The 15,524-nt window shown below is 48.4% G+C and overlaps 1 protein-coding gene across 1 annotated transcript in view; it reads left to right on the top strand.

Moving 5' to 3' along the window:
* Positions 1 to 10,537: 10,537 nt before the first annotated feature.
* The window catches only part of LOC139689835 (zinc transporter ZIP1-like), a 169,219-nt gene continuing 164,232 nt past the window's right edge, over positions 10,538 to 15,524 (top strand). The window contains exon 1 of the mRNA XM_071586923.1: positions 10,538 to 12,746. Within this exon, the coding sequence (XP_071443024.1) occupies positions 11,492 to 12,746 (1,255 nt within the window). The 5' untranslated portion in view covers positions 10,538 to 11,491. The remainder of the gene's footprint in view (positions 12,747 to 15,524) is intronic.

Raw genomic sequence — 15,524 nt, forward strand, 5'->3', positions numbered from 1 at the left:
GCGTCCGAACTTCGGCTCGCCCGCCCGCCACCAGCGCCGCGACGGAGGGAGGCGCTGGTGGCGGAGGCGCCTGGTGGCCCCCGACGCCTCGCCACGGTAACGCCCTCCAACGAATCCCTCTTATTCTTCTGAAATTCAATTTATGGATTTGTATTATATCCACCATACTGAGTTCATACCATACATTAATTAGTGCCCAAAAGTTAAGAAATGTTTTTGGCCGCTAACATCTTAAACTAGGTAGTTATAGATGTATTGTTCCAGATATAGTATGGAGTACATGGTTAATAGAATACACTCCAGAGAATGCCACCTTTGTTTTGTAAAAAGGGTTCTCCAGGGCCCTAATTGTAGAGTGAGCCGTAACCACTCACATTCTCATGTATTGTGAAAAAAATCGTATGGGGTTTCATCTCCATGCATTATTGGTAAAATCTATAAGCACATGTTTCTTAAAAGACATCCTTATTTCAAATATGTTCAGGTTTTATTTTTACCGACCAACTCTCATTTAATTTCGATGTTTTATCCTTTTACTTTATGTCCCGATAAATAAAATGTATGTGGTCCCAACCCCATGAACAGTGCTTACTCACGTATTTCCTTATGCTATTAACCAATGAATGTATAGACTAAGTTTGACGAGAAGGCGAAGTGGAATTCAATTGCTATTTTGCAAGCAAGCACTACATTATGAAGCATATAATCCCATTGGGTGAATTTCGTCGCGTCATTTCGACGCGTCACGAGAACCTTATCCTTCCGACACTGCCACTCAGATGCGTGGTATGTTTCGATTCTAATTAATTCCTCTCCAAATGTTGAACTCATTCACTTTTTTAATCCCCCAATTGCGTGGGGCCGCCGACTGCTTTCCCATCAAACTTGGTGACTTCTCACCAATTATAGCTTGATTGCAATAAGCTTAGGCGATGGCAAGGTCAACTTTCAGTTTCGCTTAGCTAAGACACTTTGCATAAGGCAAATATGCGAAGCGGACCGCGTAGATAGCATAACATTGGAAGCAGTATTGGAGTAATTATTATTTCACAAGCTGCCAGTGTAGTTTATTCATTAGGGAAATGAGTTAATAAGGACTAGATAATAGTGTTTCACGACTCGCGTATCAAACATGCCATTTCTCGGTCGAACCATCAATATTTTCTGTCTTTGCATAACAACATGTGAGAGCTTCGAAAGATAAGGCAAGAACCAGTGCCGACGATATGCAAATCCAAGTGGCCTTCAAAGAGAATCACTTGGGCCGTTTTCGGAAGGAAAAGGAAGAAACAAACAATCAAATTATTCTCAATGTCAAAACCGCTAAAAAGAGCAAAGAAACACTGGCCAAGGGAAAGAAAACAGATCGCTTTTAATGATTCTAGAAAAAGCTAGGAAGGGAGGATGAGAAAACATTGAGAGAAAACGGGGTGTGGAGGAATGCGATAGAATGTCGTGTGGGGAGAGAAGGTCCTGCTGTTTGGCACGCCTAAAAAGGACCCTCGCAGGAAGGATGTTCATTTGAACACTGATTCGGTTCCGTTCCAGAGATTTTTCGCAGTGCCGGACGATGCATTGGGTGATTTTAGTTCATTTGAAGACACAGCGATGTGGAATACTTTTCAGAGGTAATCTAAATTCTTCCTCTAAACCCTAGATTATTGTTAAATACCAATTCTACATCTACATCGTACCCAGCAAGCTACCGCAAGGGCGTGTGGCGGGGGGTGTTGGTTCAGCAACCGCAAAAGAGAATAAAATCACATGCAAAACCAGCATATTCAAGCAAGCCTGCACCCACAGATGCGAATTTTATATTCATGCAAAAACCTTGGTTACTTCTACGCATAAAAATACTATCAACTAGCAGTCACACGCACCTACGAATAGGTATACCTTACGTCTACGCACCTTGTATTGGTGGTCTGATCTACCTAAGTAATGTGAGGCCATAATGATTCCTTTAGAGTCTTAGTTCAAATCATTTGTTCTGAACCTGTTTAAAAGTCTGTCTCGCTTGTTATCTTCGCATCTCAAGTGGCTCCCAGCCTAAATCCCCCAAAAGGCCTCTCGTCTTCTTATCGTTAACATTTTTGACGAATCTGGCGGATTTTCTCTGGACCTTATCTAATTTTTATAGCAACCCTTTCTCCCAAGGACCCCAATTAATTTTCATGTATTACGAATTTGGCCTCATTAGAGTGAAATAACACCTCTCTTTAATTTTCTCATCGCATTTTCCCACCACTCGTGTAACGAAGCCGAGTTTCTTTAAAGCGGATCCGCATATTGTCCTGATATGTGTTCCCTATGAAAGGCGTGGTCTTAGAGCTACCACCAAAATATTTAACTTGATTGGCCGTAGTCAGCACTGAACCCTATATTTCATATTTATGTTCTGTTCGCTGATTCCTTTGTTCCAAAATTTCAAAATTGCGCATTTGCTTATGTTTAGTGCTAACACTCATTCCTTGCTCCAACCCGATATTTTGTCTAACGTCTCTAGAGAGCACCTCGCAATCTGATGGGCTCCTTATTTCCCTGCATACCACCGTGTCGTCAGCAAATAATCTGAGGATTGATCCTAACATTTTAGCTGAAGTCATTGATGTGTATTAAGAATAGTAGCGGCCCTATTATACTCTTCTGGGGGACGCCCGAAGTTACATCTATATCCGTTGAGCACAAGCCATCGATGACTACTATTTGTTTGAGATTTAAAAACAAGAGTCTAATCCAATTTATTATTTTTCATTGATACCATAGCATTTAAGTTTGGTAATTCAATGGGCAAATAAAACCATTTTCGTCCCTAAAATCGTAGCTTAGGATATTGAAGAGGAAATTATAGGGCGCGATTCAGCCAGCCGAAGTATAATAAAGGGAGAAAAATGCATATTAAACTTAGCGCAGGGCAGTAATAGAATATGATTAGTAAAAGTAATAGCTGATGCAAAGAACTAAGTCTTTCTGCAGATCTACATGCTAACAAAGTGACCATTGGGAGAAAGAAATACCCATACCAGTGAGAGTATACGGTCAATTACATGGAATAGTTGCGGGTGTCCACGCGAGGAAACATTTGATAGTGAAAGTGGATTGGAACACGAATGTAAACTAATCAAGAGATGATGGTGAAGTGGGGTGTACTGGGGCCAAGGAATGACCGTGGGGAGCAAGTAATAGATTTACAGTATGTAAGAGACAAGGTTTAATCATAATGAAAACTTGTTTTAGGCGTCACAAAAGGAATAGGTGTGCACTGAAAATACTCAATGATTCAGAAAAATATCACTGAGACTCTGCCACCAGGTCTGTTAAAAAAGTATCGAGACTTATTTGTTTTTTCAAAAATTATTTATTTATTCATGAATATCTATTTTGTCTCCTTCAAAGTAATCCCCATTATACATTATACACTTGTGCCACCGTTTTATTCCAATCCTCGAAGCACTTCAAAAAATCATTTTTTGTGATCTTTTTCAGCTTCTCCTTCGATGCCCTCTATCGTAGAGTAGCGTCGTCCTTTCATGGATCTCTTCAGTTTCGGTGTCAAGAAAAAGTCATTGCGGGCTAGATCTTGAGAATACGGTGGCTGCGGCATCATTAGTGAGTTATTTTAGGCCAAACATTCGCGCACAAGCAACGATGTGTGAGGAGGGGCGTTGTTATGGTGCAAAAGCCAATTTTTGTTCTTCAATAAATCCGGGCGTTTGTGGCGAATTGCTTCAAATTGCGCATAACTCGCAGGCATTACTCGTTATTTACCGTTCTACCCTGTGGCGAGACCTCATGATGCACCACGCCCCTGCAATTGAAGAAAACTGTGAGCAAAGCTTTCACATTCGACCGAACTTGGCGCACTTTTTTCGGTCTTGGCTCGTGCTGCAGCTTCCATTGGGATGATTGAGCAATTTTGGTACGAATTTCGCGGCGACCCGTGTCATGCCCTAATCATTGATAAAAATCGAATGGCACGAGATAATCGATATGTTTAGGTCCTCAGCAAATTCTCTCACGGTGGTTCGACAATTGGCCAATACTATTTTCTTCACTTCAGCAATGTTTTCGTCTGTTCTTGACGTGCTCGGGCGTACGGCAGGCTCTTCGTCGTTCACATCTTCTCAGTCCTCTGAGAACATTGAGTACCACCGACAAACATTGCTTTGGTCCAAGGTAGCTTCTTCATATGCTAAGCGGGGATCGAGATGGTGCGGGGGCTAACGTACTGGCTTCCCACCGTGAGGGCCCGGATTCAAATCCTGGAGGTAACAAATATTTTTCAGTGGTATCCCGATCCCTACTTGAGGTGCTTTGTGGATGGCACTTTGAGTGAGTACGCCGTCCGTCGGATGGGACGTTAAGCTGCGGACCCCTTGGCGCCTTTCGTTAAGTTTAGGGTCATGCTTACGCCGGGTTTCTCTCAACCCTTCATCCTTTCCTGTCCATCCCCTGTGGCGCAAATGACCTAAGCAGTCGGTCGCCTCCCCTAAATACCACTACTACTACTCCATATGCTACAATACACATTCGGGATGCAACCGCGGACTTAATTTCACAACACACACACACAAAATTTAATACAGATTCTTTGATTCATTTTTTGGAAGGGGCAAAAATCGAGGATAAGGCGAAACACGTCTCAGCAAAACAGCTGTCAAAAATTAACGAAACATTCAAACTGGCCGAACTTTTCGGAATAAGGGAGAGAGACATAAGTACCATACATAACGCCACAAAAGATATTAAAAATCACATATACGTAACCCGCGGAAATTCAAAATTCGCGATAATTTTTGAACAGACCTCGTATTTTGGCTAGGTACCGATAAACCGTAATCAATTCCCACAGTTTCCAGCGAGTAGTTTCCTGGATTTAAATCATAATTTAGCACAAATGAAGTTTAACGCCAGATTCATAAGGATAAAACAGAGCACCAAGATGAGGAAATGAAATATAGAACGCTTAGTGGGACGAGAGAAATGAGTAAGAAACTGAAGGTAGAATATAAAAGGAGCGAAAGAAGCATGTGGAAGATGCGGTGGGAAGATATGGACTCAAGAAAGGGAGAGTTAAAGTTGTGTGTTGCACTTAGTAGTGAAAGCACTGTAAAGACGTAAAAAGGGAAAGTCCGCGCAAGCAATCAAAGGTAAGGCAGGAAATTATTATTGACTGAACCAGTAGAGATGGGATAGAAATTACAGGTACATACAGAGGACCTTTGGAGAGGCTAGAGATACGTGCATCAGGCAAGGAAGCATATGGAGGCTTATCCGGCTAAGACTATTATCGGGGAGAATATCAGTGAAGTGAAGACGGGGAGGGAAAGGATAGGTTAGACGGTATGAAGGCAAGAATTACGCATGCTGGAACGAAAGGGGGTTTAATTTAGTATATTTGGTCAGTTTTTAGTATCTTCGCGGGCGAGGCTAAGGAATGTAGGCGAACTCAGACTGTGCCCATTTGAAACCCGCCCTAAATGTTAGACTAGCAAGCAGCAAAGGAGCGTAGAGCGCGTCACAATCCGCGTCACCCATCAACAACCGCGCCATCACAGCACTGATTAATGGCGAATGGCCCAAATTGGAGGCCGGTAACGATATTCGTACCGGTACATTTTGGACCGTGTGGTGCAAATGAGAAAGATTTGTCTATCCATTAAATGAAGAACACAATGTATACAGGTTCGCACCCAAAAGTGGTAGGACTGATTTTCTCTGGCGCGAACGGAGCGGTGTAGGGGGGTCTGTCTGGCAGGGTAAGGTGGAGGGGGCTCTTAGCAACAGACCGACAACAACCTCAGTCTCCTGCGGGCTATCGTTGAGTGAGGACACCGTTTTTAGTGAAGCAAGTTTTTTGTCCGCGTCGAAAAACAAAATGAATCTGAATTTAGAGCAACGTTATTCCGTGAAGTTTTCTGCGAAACTCGGGAAGACGGCAACTGAGACCCTCGATATGATCAAGCAGGCTTATGGGGACACTGCATTTAGCCGTTCCACGGTATTTGAGGGGCACAAGTTGTTTAAAGAGGGTAGGGAGCTCGTTGAAGACGACCATCGCTCCGGACGGCCGTCGACGGCAAGAACCGACACGAATGTGGACAGAGTGAGGACACTGCTGAACACAGACCGACGCTTAACCAGTGAAGAAATTGCAGACCAGTTGGGTCTGTCTGTATCCAACTTCCAACGCATTATTTCACAGGATTTGGTCAGACGCAAGGTGTGCGCCAAGATGGTGCCGAAAATTCTGCCATGGCGCGCTCGTCGTCAGACAGCTCCTGGCCCAATACGGCGTTGCCACGTTGCCGCACCCGCCCTATTCTCCCGATCTGGCACCACCGGACTTCTTCTTCTTCCCCCTGATGAAAAGACAGCTCAAGGGACGACGTTTTGACTCGATAAAGGCCGTTCAAGAGGCTTCGACGAGGGTCATCAACGGCATCCCCAAAGAAAATTTCCAGCGGGCGTACGGGGAATGGGAGCAACGCTATACTAAGTGTGTAGCAGCTCAAGAAGCATACTTTGAAGATTATTAAGTCGATGCAAGTATATCGTCAATAAAAGTCTTGTAAAAAAATCAGTCCTACCACTTATGGGTGCTACCCTGTATTTCCACTGTTCTTTATTTACGTACCAGTTTCAACGCTTAGGCGTCATCATCAGGTATCGTTGGTACAGCGTCAGGTAAGCGTTGAAACTAGTTATACATAAATACGGAACAGTGGAAATATGCATTGCGTTTTTCATTTCATGAACATGAACTTCCACAAAGTTGAGCCGGGAACAATTGAAAATTTCTACTTTTACAATTTCAGTAATTGCCTAGTTTGAGTTTATTGAAAAGTATGATTGGATAATTTTGGGAGCAAAAATTTAGAATTATTTTACTTATTATTTAATTACACTTTGTTGCATGCAAGGCCTGTGCCAAAAGTAGTAGGCCTTTTTTTCCCCGCATAGACGGACGGACGGGAGGCGGTATTTCTGGCTGGGTTCGAGGGAGAGGAGTCTCGGGAAAGACTGGAGGCCGGTGATAGTTGGCTTCCAGCCTTTGCGGAGTGCGGAACGTTCATTTGCGAAACCTCTATAACGTGACCTCGTTACGCTCAATTATGGACCAGTTATTGGAACAGCACTACGCCATCAATTTTTACGTGAAACTGGGCAAAATAGGGAAAAACAATCATGACAAGGCAGCTCAAGGCAGCTTATGGTGATAATGTCATTGTTGATCGGGTATTTTTAAGTGGAACGAGTTGTTTCGGGAGGGCAGAGAAGCTGTTGAAGACGCCCTCCGACCTCCAAAAGTGTCGAATATCTTGCAAGAGTGAAGGTTTTGTTGGAGAGGGATGTCAGATACGTGTGTTCGCTTAATTTCTAATGAACTTGGCATCCCTAAAAATAATTTGTATCGACTTGTGACTGAAAAATTTGACACGAGAAAGGTGTGTGCGAAGTTGGTGTCGCGAGTGTCATTGGACGAACGAAAGGAAACTCGCTTGCGAATCTGTTAATGCCTCAGCCACACACAGCCTTGAAATCGCCCCACCAGACTTCTTCCTTCTCCCCAGCCTCAAATCCGTGCTGGAAGGACGCCACCACGGCTCGGTGGAAGCGTTACAAGAGCTCGTGACGATGGAGCTTAGCAGCATTAAGGTAGCTGCCTTCCAGACGGCGTACGAGGCGTGGAAACCCGATGGCACCGCGGTGTGTGTCGACTCACGCAAGGTTGCTACTTACAAGACTGTTGAGTGAACGCATCAATTCTGGCAACAATGTCTTTTAATCGACTCAGTCCTACTACTTTTGGGACAGACCTATTATTTACTAATTGTGACCGAGGGAGGACGAGCAATGGCCCAAACTTCCAGGGAGCGCCCCTCACCGGAATCTTATCAACGGCGGAGAATCATTTTAGGGCACGGGTCGAGGCAAGTGCATCAAATTCTTCAAAAAGTGTTTCATCTCGTCATCAAGAATTAAAGCAACACCAAAAACAAGATGATGACATTCTGCAACGGATCGTGTCGCAGAAAATGAATTTTGCAAGTGCAATGTGACGGCACTCACGGCAAAGACGGAGCATACGCATCCTTCACCGAAGAGAAGTAGCTTTTGTACAGTTATTCTTAAGGTCGGGTACTTTCTTAAGAGTTCGCCCCAACCCTATAGGCCGACCTGTTTTTCAACATTTATTATTTTTGACTCCAGTATTTACGCGCGTTATCTACCACCTGTCCGTTCCCTTCCTTCCTCCGCCCCACAATCGCCCTCATCTGTCGCCCCACCCCCGCCCCCTAACCCTCCCCAACCGCCTCCGAATTACAGCTAACAGCTTCCTGTCCAACACCCGCTGCTCGCGGCACTACACCTCTCTTGCTCTTCCCTCCATTCTTCCGCGCATCCACGTCTGAAAACCTGTGTTAATGAATCTGGGCGAGAGATGCTCGTGGTGTTCCGTGAACACAATATGCAGTGTGTATTGGGTCGCCGCCCGTGGGCATGCGGAATCTTCCGTTTGTGCTGGGGGATACCCGGGAGGGGCGAGGCACGGCGGATTGCCTCATCCGCTCTCCTCGCGGACAAAAGTTTATGGGAGGCGATCGACAGCTGCTCCTTTAGGAATGGATAGGAAATGATGAAGGGTGGAGAGAAACCCGGCGTTGGCATTATTCGCCTCTTAACGAAAAGCGCCAAGGGGTCACACAGCTTAACGTCCCATCCGACGGACGACGAAGTCATTTAAAGTGTTCTCCACAAAGCACCTCAAGTAGGGACCGGGATACCACTGAAAAATATCTGCCTCCCATGTGATTCGAACCCGGGCCCAGTGGGTGGGAAGCCGGTACGTTAGACACCGCACCCCACCCCGATTCCCACGCAGAAGATGTAATGATAATGCGCACTTAGGAGAAAAGAGGGGGAACGATAAATTATCCCAGCGGGTGGAGGAATTCCGCGATTTGGAATACGTAGACTGCTGACGATGCGGAGGAATGTGTGAGTGGAATGCAGATGAGGCGGACGCTCAAGACGAAATGCGAGATGTTGCGGGGATCCAAGGAGTGCGCAGAAGAGGGTGGAACAAAGTTGCGAAGGAAGAATGGGGTGGATCCGCCGGTGGACGCCGTGGAGTCTCTGGGGACACAATGGAAGGGCGGGCGGGACCTCACGTCGAAAGCCAACGGAAAGAACACGTGGGTAAGATGAAGGGGGCTTTAATATCAAGGTCTTAGAGAATAGTTCACAAAGCCCTGTCCACAGCTTTGACAAAATGGAAATCGAAAATAAATACATAGAAAATCAAAGCCGCGATAGTTTCTAGAAACAGGATAGAACCCCCTTGTAAATTTAATGACAAAGGAATCAAGGATAAATCAAATAGAATAGTTCTGCTACCTTGGGAGTGCAATTACAAGAGGCGACAGATGCACCTCTGCAGTGAAAAGAAGGATAGCCTTGGTGAAGAAGACTTACGGAAATTAAAAGTATCTTTTAGGAAAAAAACACTGTAAATAGGAAATTAGAACATTCTTTGGATAAACGGAAGTTCCGAGTACACTATTATATGGATGCGAAACTTGGACACTGGGAAAGAGGGAGGTGGCTCGGCAATGGAAATGTGGATTTGGAGAAGGATAACAAGAACAAGATGAACGGGCAAGAAAAGCAGCGTAGAAGTAGTGCGAGTGATTGAAGAGGAAAGGAATTTGATAAAAGAGGCGGAGAAGAGAAAAATTAAATTTATTGGACATATTCTGCGGTATAACAACTTCCTGTAAAATATAATGGAGGGGATGATAATAGGAAAAAGAGGAAGGTCAAAAAAGAAGTTGAAACGGATAAATATTCCCGTTGGTTTCAACAGCCGCCTGTCCTTTCTATGTGCTATCAAGGCGTCGAACTCATGAATACCATCAAAACGTTGATATCAATGAAATAATATCACGATTGCGGGGAATGACCGAGCATTCATAATTACGACATAATCGAAGTCGTCGTTCAACAAACTGAACCAGGAGTCGCATTAATGGGTTTTCAAACTTTACTCCCCTCGCCCATCGGTTCACTGGAGTCCACGACAGCCAGAGCATTTCTTTTCAAGAACATTCCACCATCGATTTCATTCTCCAGTATTTCTGGAATGATTGCTCTGAGTTCGGTCCGACTTCGTTGCCTAGGCTACGAGGAACGGAATGCCGCGACGCGGCGTCGGATGCACGGGAGGCGATATCCGAATATTTCGACTTGGGTGCCGAGGAGTGGTTGCGCGGAGAGGTCATGGCACTCGGCGGTACGCGGGGATGATGCGCCCTCCGCTTTCTCCCCCATCCCCACCCCTTTCCTCGCCTCCTCTCATTCTCTTCGACCGGCGCATACCCAAACACAACACGGACGGAGGCACCCACGCGCAATGCGCATGCGCCGCGACGTCATCCCCTCTCCTCCGCCAGAGCGAGCGGGCGCCTTTGGTGAGAAGGGGACGGGCGCCCGCGAGCAGTTGCCCGCCGACTGTCGCACGAGGGAGAGGTCAACATCGGAATCATTCTTGCGCACGAACGTATGCTCACGGTGTCATAACAACCACCGTCGGACTGTTCTTTTGTTCCCAAATACTCCTGCTGCTGGTTGAACTCGTGCCCGGTCACCTCCGTCGTTAGGTTTGGGTGCACGCCTTCCAATCGGGAAGGATTTCCCGCCGAGGAAAGCGACCGGGGCACACGAAGGCCGGCGATCGCCGCAGGACGCGCCGGGAGTATCCGTCCGGAGCCCTACCCTCGACTGGGTGTCAACCCCGGGGCGGTCACTCCCCTCCCCTCGGTGCATCCCCGCTTCGGGTGGTGCGTGCCCTCGATATCTCCCTCCGGTCGCTTCCGCGAGTTTGTGGTGGTCGCCTTAGCAGCGGCCATCCGCGCGACAATCCGTCACTTCCGCCGCGCTCGCACACCCCCCCCTCACTACATCTCTGGTCCGCGTGGGAGAGTGAATCAATCCACCCCCCACATCTCTCTCGCCACCCCCGCAAGTGGTCTTCCCCCCCTCCTCCCACACGCTTTCGCGTGCATGCAGTTCGCGCGCTGGAATGTTACATCGATTTTTTCGCGAGTGCTGAGTGGCAGAGAGGGGGGGGGGCAAGTCGAAGAGTTGCCCCTGTGTGCGTGCGCGGAGTGCGTGTGTGTGACGCGAGGGCGGAGGAAGTCCTCTCTGAAAGCCACCAGTCGAGCGTCCGATAGGCGGAGCCGCGGTCGACTCTCACCATCAGCTCCCTCTTCGGCGACCGACCGAAGGATATCTCCGGTGCTTGCCGGATAGTCATTGGTGCGGGGGTCCGAACACCCGCGCCTTCATCCGTCGGTCGTGCGGTTTACGCGGGAGAGATTATTCTCCCGGTTCCCACGATTTTTTGCCATTTCTTCGATATCAGTTGAGAGGGCTCGGCTGGTTTCCGCCCTCTAGAGTGCGGGTCTCCGGGTCGTGGTTGCGTGCGATGTCGCCCACCGGGTCCCCGCCGGCGGCCCCGGATTCCTCCGACGCTCTCGTCGCCAAGGTGGTCTCCATGGCAGTGCTTGGATTGGTGCCCTTCGCGCTAGGCGTCCTGCCCGCCCGCCTCGCCTCTTACCTCGGCTGGGACCGCCGCGAGAAGGGCGTGGACTCGTCCTCGACCGGCGTCGGTGGCGTCGCCATATCACTCCTCCTTTGCTTCGGCGGCGGTGTCCTTCTCTGCACCACTTTCCTGCACCTCCAGCCGGAGGTGCGCGAGGGCGTGGAGGCCCTTCAGGAGTCCGGGCAGCTTCCGGAGCTTTCGGGCATTCACCTGAGCGAATTGCTGCTGTGCTTGGGATTCTTCCTCGTCTACCTGGCAGAGGAGTTGGTGCACGCGGTGCTGGACTCGCGGCACGAGGAGGAGGAGGCCGCGGCCCTGCACCGCACCGTCTCCTTAAGGCGCTGCGCCCGCCACGAGGGCCCCACCACCATCCCCAGGGTCACCCTGGGCAACAGGGCCGGCGGGGCGCCTAGCACGACACATTCGTCCTCATCGTCATCCTCCGCCGGCCCTGCTGACGGGGCCTCCTCCACCCAGATACTCTTCCTCCGTTCCTCCTCGTCCTACCTCGACGTCAAGACGGTTTCGGGGCCCCTGGACGCGGCCGAGGCCCGCATGACCCCCGCGCCGCCGGCCATGGCCGCCCCCGTAGGCGACCAACACCACCCACACCATCATCACCACCACCGGTCTCACGTTTCCTACGACACCCTCCGAGCAGACTCGGTGGCGGCGTCGCTCAAGGGCCTGCTGGCCGTCCTGGCCCTCTCCTTCCACGCCGTGTTCGAGGGCCTCGCCGTGGGCCTCGAGTCGAGTGCCGCCAGTGTCTGGGTGCTGTGCGGGGCCATCGCGGCGCACAAGTTCGTCATTGCCTTCTGCGTGGGAGTGGAGTTGGTGTCGGCGCGGACTAGGCCGGCCCTGCTGGTGGCGTACGTGGCCACGTTTGCCATGGTCACGCCCCTGGGGATCGGCGCGGGAATTGCGGTGACGGCGGCCGAGTCGGGGGCCGCGGAGGGTATGTCTTCCTCCGTGGTGGCCGTGGTACTGCAGGGCATGGCCGCGGGCACCCTGCTCTACGTGGTGTTCTTCGAGGTTCTGCAGAGAGAGAGGGCGGGATCCCACGCCGCCTCCGCCGGTCTCTGTCACCTACTCGCCATCCTCCTCGGCTTCGGACTCATGCTGGGACTCCAAATTCTAAGTGAGTGTACCCCTGCATAATCCGCCGAGAGGGCAGGGCAGGGGGGGCGCAAGGGGTGAGCTGCCTTTCTTAAACGGTGCCGGCGACTCCATCACGACGATATGAACGTATTTTGGCGATATTTAACTTCCAAATATGCATGTTCTACATTTTTTAGTTGTGAAATTCTGCCACATAAAAGGATTAGTGGCATTGCATGGCACGGCCGTCCATTTTTCTCAAATACTCTCGTGCTCTACCAAAATAATCGTCCGTCGGATGGGACGTTAAACTGCGGACCCCTTGGCGCCTTTCGTTAATAGCAGGTTAATGCCAATGCCGGGATTCTCTTCACCATTCCTCCTTTCCTATCCATCCCTAAAGGTGCAAATAATATTAGATGTCGGTCGCCTCCCCTAATAACTACTACCACCACTCGAGATTGGAATTAATCCACGGTAGCATCCTTTGGGTGATAGTGTTTCTATTCATTTCATTGATTGCGTTTGTCGTTTATTTCTCTCGCCTAAAGCAGGCATTCTTTTTGGAGGTGAAATCGATTTTTTAAACTCTAATTCCTGTTCCGTAACATTTTTTAATGAATTAGGACGCATTCCTCTTTACTGTAATCAAAAATCCTTCAATCCATAATCCAAATATGTGTCCGCACAGGCCGAACGTCGACCTACACCAAGGGGAATAGGGGTGTCACCCCCCTCGTCCGGGGGTAGGCACCCCCGTCATCCGTCCACGCACGTGTCCGGCCCCCTCCCTGCCAATTGCAAACGTTATTAAAAATACTTCACGTAGAATAGAGCGATCCTGAATTACTAGAAGGACTAGCCCCATATTTTTCACGCGAAGTATTACCCACTCGCCTTCTTCTTTCTCCCGCATTCACGAAAGGGACTTCCAAGGACGTATTTGTTTACCCAACCCAGCTTTAGATATTGAGAACACCTTGATGCAAGTGCCCACGTGCCAGATGGCCTCTCTTCGTTGTCGCGCCTAGGTCTGATGAGTAAAGGAGGAGAGAAGCTCTTGAAATTGGGAGTGGGCGGCGAGGGCCCCTGGGCGGCGAGGGGCCTTCGTCCACCGTGCGGATGGCGGGGCGCGAGAGGGCGGGCCGCTGTTTGCGTTTGCTGAGTGCGAAAACAACCTTAGGCCCAAGTCCTCGCGATGCTCATTGATCGGCAAGCTCCGTCTTTGGCTTCGCGTTGCCCTGAGCTACGCCATCCTCAGGACCCGGCCCAAAACGTAAATCCGTGGTGCGCGGTCGTGCAAGTGCGACTCTCCCTCCTCCCGCCCCTCGCATCCCCAAATACGTTTAATTGTTCCATATTCGTTGAATTTTGTTTCAAAGGGACAATTCGTCATCGAAAGTGTGAAGAAGGTAAACATTAAAGTAAAGAAGATACCTCACCGAAGTAGCATCATTTGCTCATTGTGTGTGGTATATCTGTTGCAGGCATGCAAGTACTAGTACTACGTAATTAATATAATAATTATTTTTTTATTCGATAATCTTCCAGGTAAGCTAGGTTTTTGGATGGACACAGCTCCTAAATAAAACATTTTGTGACTCCTAACAAAACAAAAAATCCAGCATCCTACTCTACATCAGGTCCCTCCTCATCTCTGAGTACTTTCTTCCTCCCTTCATCCCGTCCAACATCCCTATCCTGTTCCTTCCCTTTCCTCGTTTGCCTAACATTCTCCCCTCAATTACAGTCTTCAACATCCCACGGCCGGTCAATAACCCCTTCATCCACTTTTCCTGCCTCCATAGGATTTCTCCCAACAAACCCCTCTCTTCGCCCACCATACCAAGTACTTCCTCATTTGTTTTCTTCTCGGTCCATTTCACCTTCTCCATTCTTCTCCACACCCACTTTTCAAAAGCCTCTTATCTACGTCTATCCTCCTGCTTCAATGACCACGTTTCCGCGCCGTACATAATAGCTACGCTCCATATCAAAGTTTTTACTAGTCTTTTTTTAACATCCTTACTCAACGTCCCCGTCATCAAATCCCTCCCCCTTGTGAAATCCTCTTTGCCTAGCGCAATTCTTCTCCTTACTTCCCTACTACTTGGACCGTGTTGGTCCAAAACACTACCAAGATACGTAAACTGTTCTACCTGCACTAGTTTTTGCCCTCCTATTTTAATGTTAAGCTTGGCCTTTTTCTTTCTAGAAAATCGCATAACCTTTGTTTTATTAATATTGATTCTCATCCCATACCTGTCGCACTGAATTTCCAATTCACTCAGCAATGCTTGCAAACCCTTGGCTGACTAGCAAACTAAAGCTTGGTCATCAGCAAACCTAACTGATTTTACGAATTCCCCGCCCACTTTCATTCCTACCTCCAGTTCTTCCCATGCCTCTTTGATCATTTCCTCTGCATACAGGTTGAACAGCGACGGTGATAATGGGCAACCCTGCCTTACACCTCTTCCTAGCACTGCCCATCCGGACTCCCCGTTCCCCACTCGCACCTGAGCAGTCTGAGACATGTACAGGTTGCGGATTAGCCTCCTTTCCCTCCAATCTATTCCTATTTTCTTCAATATAATCATTAGTTTTTCCCAATTCACTCTATCAAACGCTTTTTCGAAATCTACGAAACAGGCAAATACCTCCTGGTTGTGTTCTATATTCCTCTCGATTAATAATCTCATTACTGCAATGGCATCACGCGCACCTCTCCCCTTCCTAAACCCAAACTGATCATTCCCTAATTAATCATTATCCCGCCGCCCCTGCCTCATATTTTTGAAACGGACGCTACTTTTCA

This window comes from Hetaerina americana, unplaced genomic scaffold (assembly GCF_022747635.1).
Source record: "Hetaerina americana unplaced genomic scaffold, ioHetAmer1.1.p SCAF_28, whole genome shotgun sequence".
Lineage (NCBI taxonomy): Eukaryota > Metazoa > Arthropoda > Insecta > Odonata > Calopterygidae > Hetaerina > Hetaerina americana.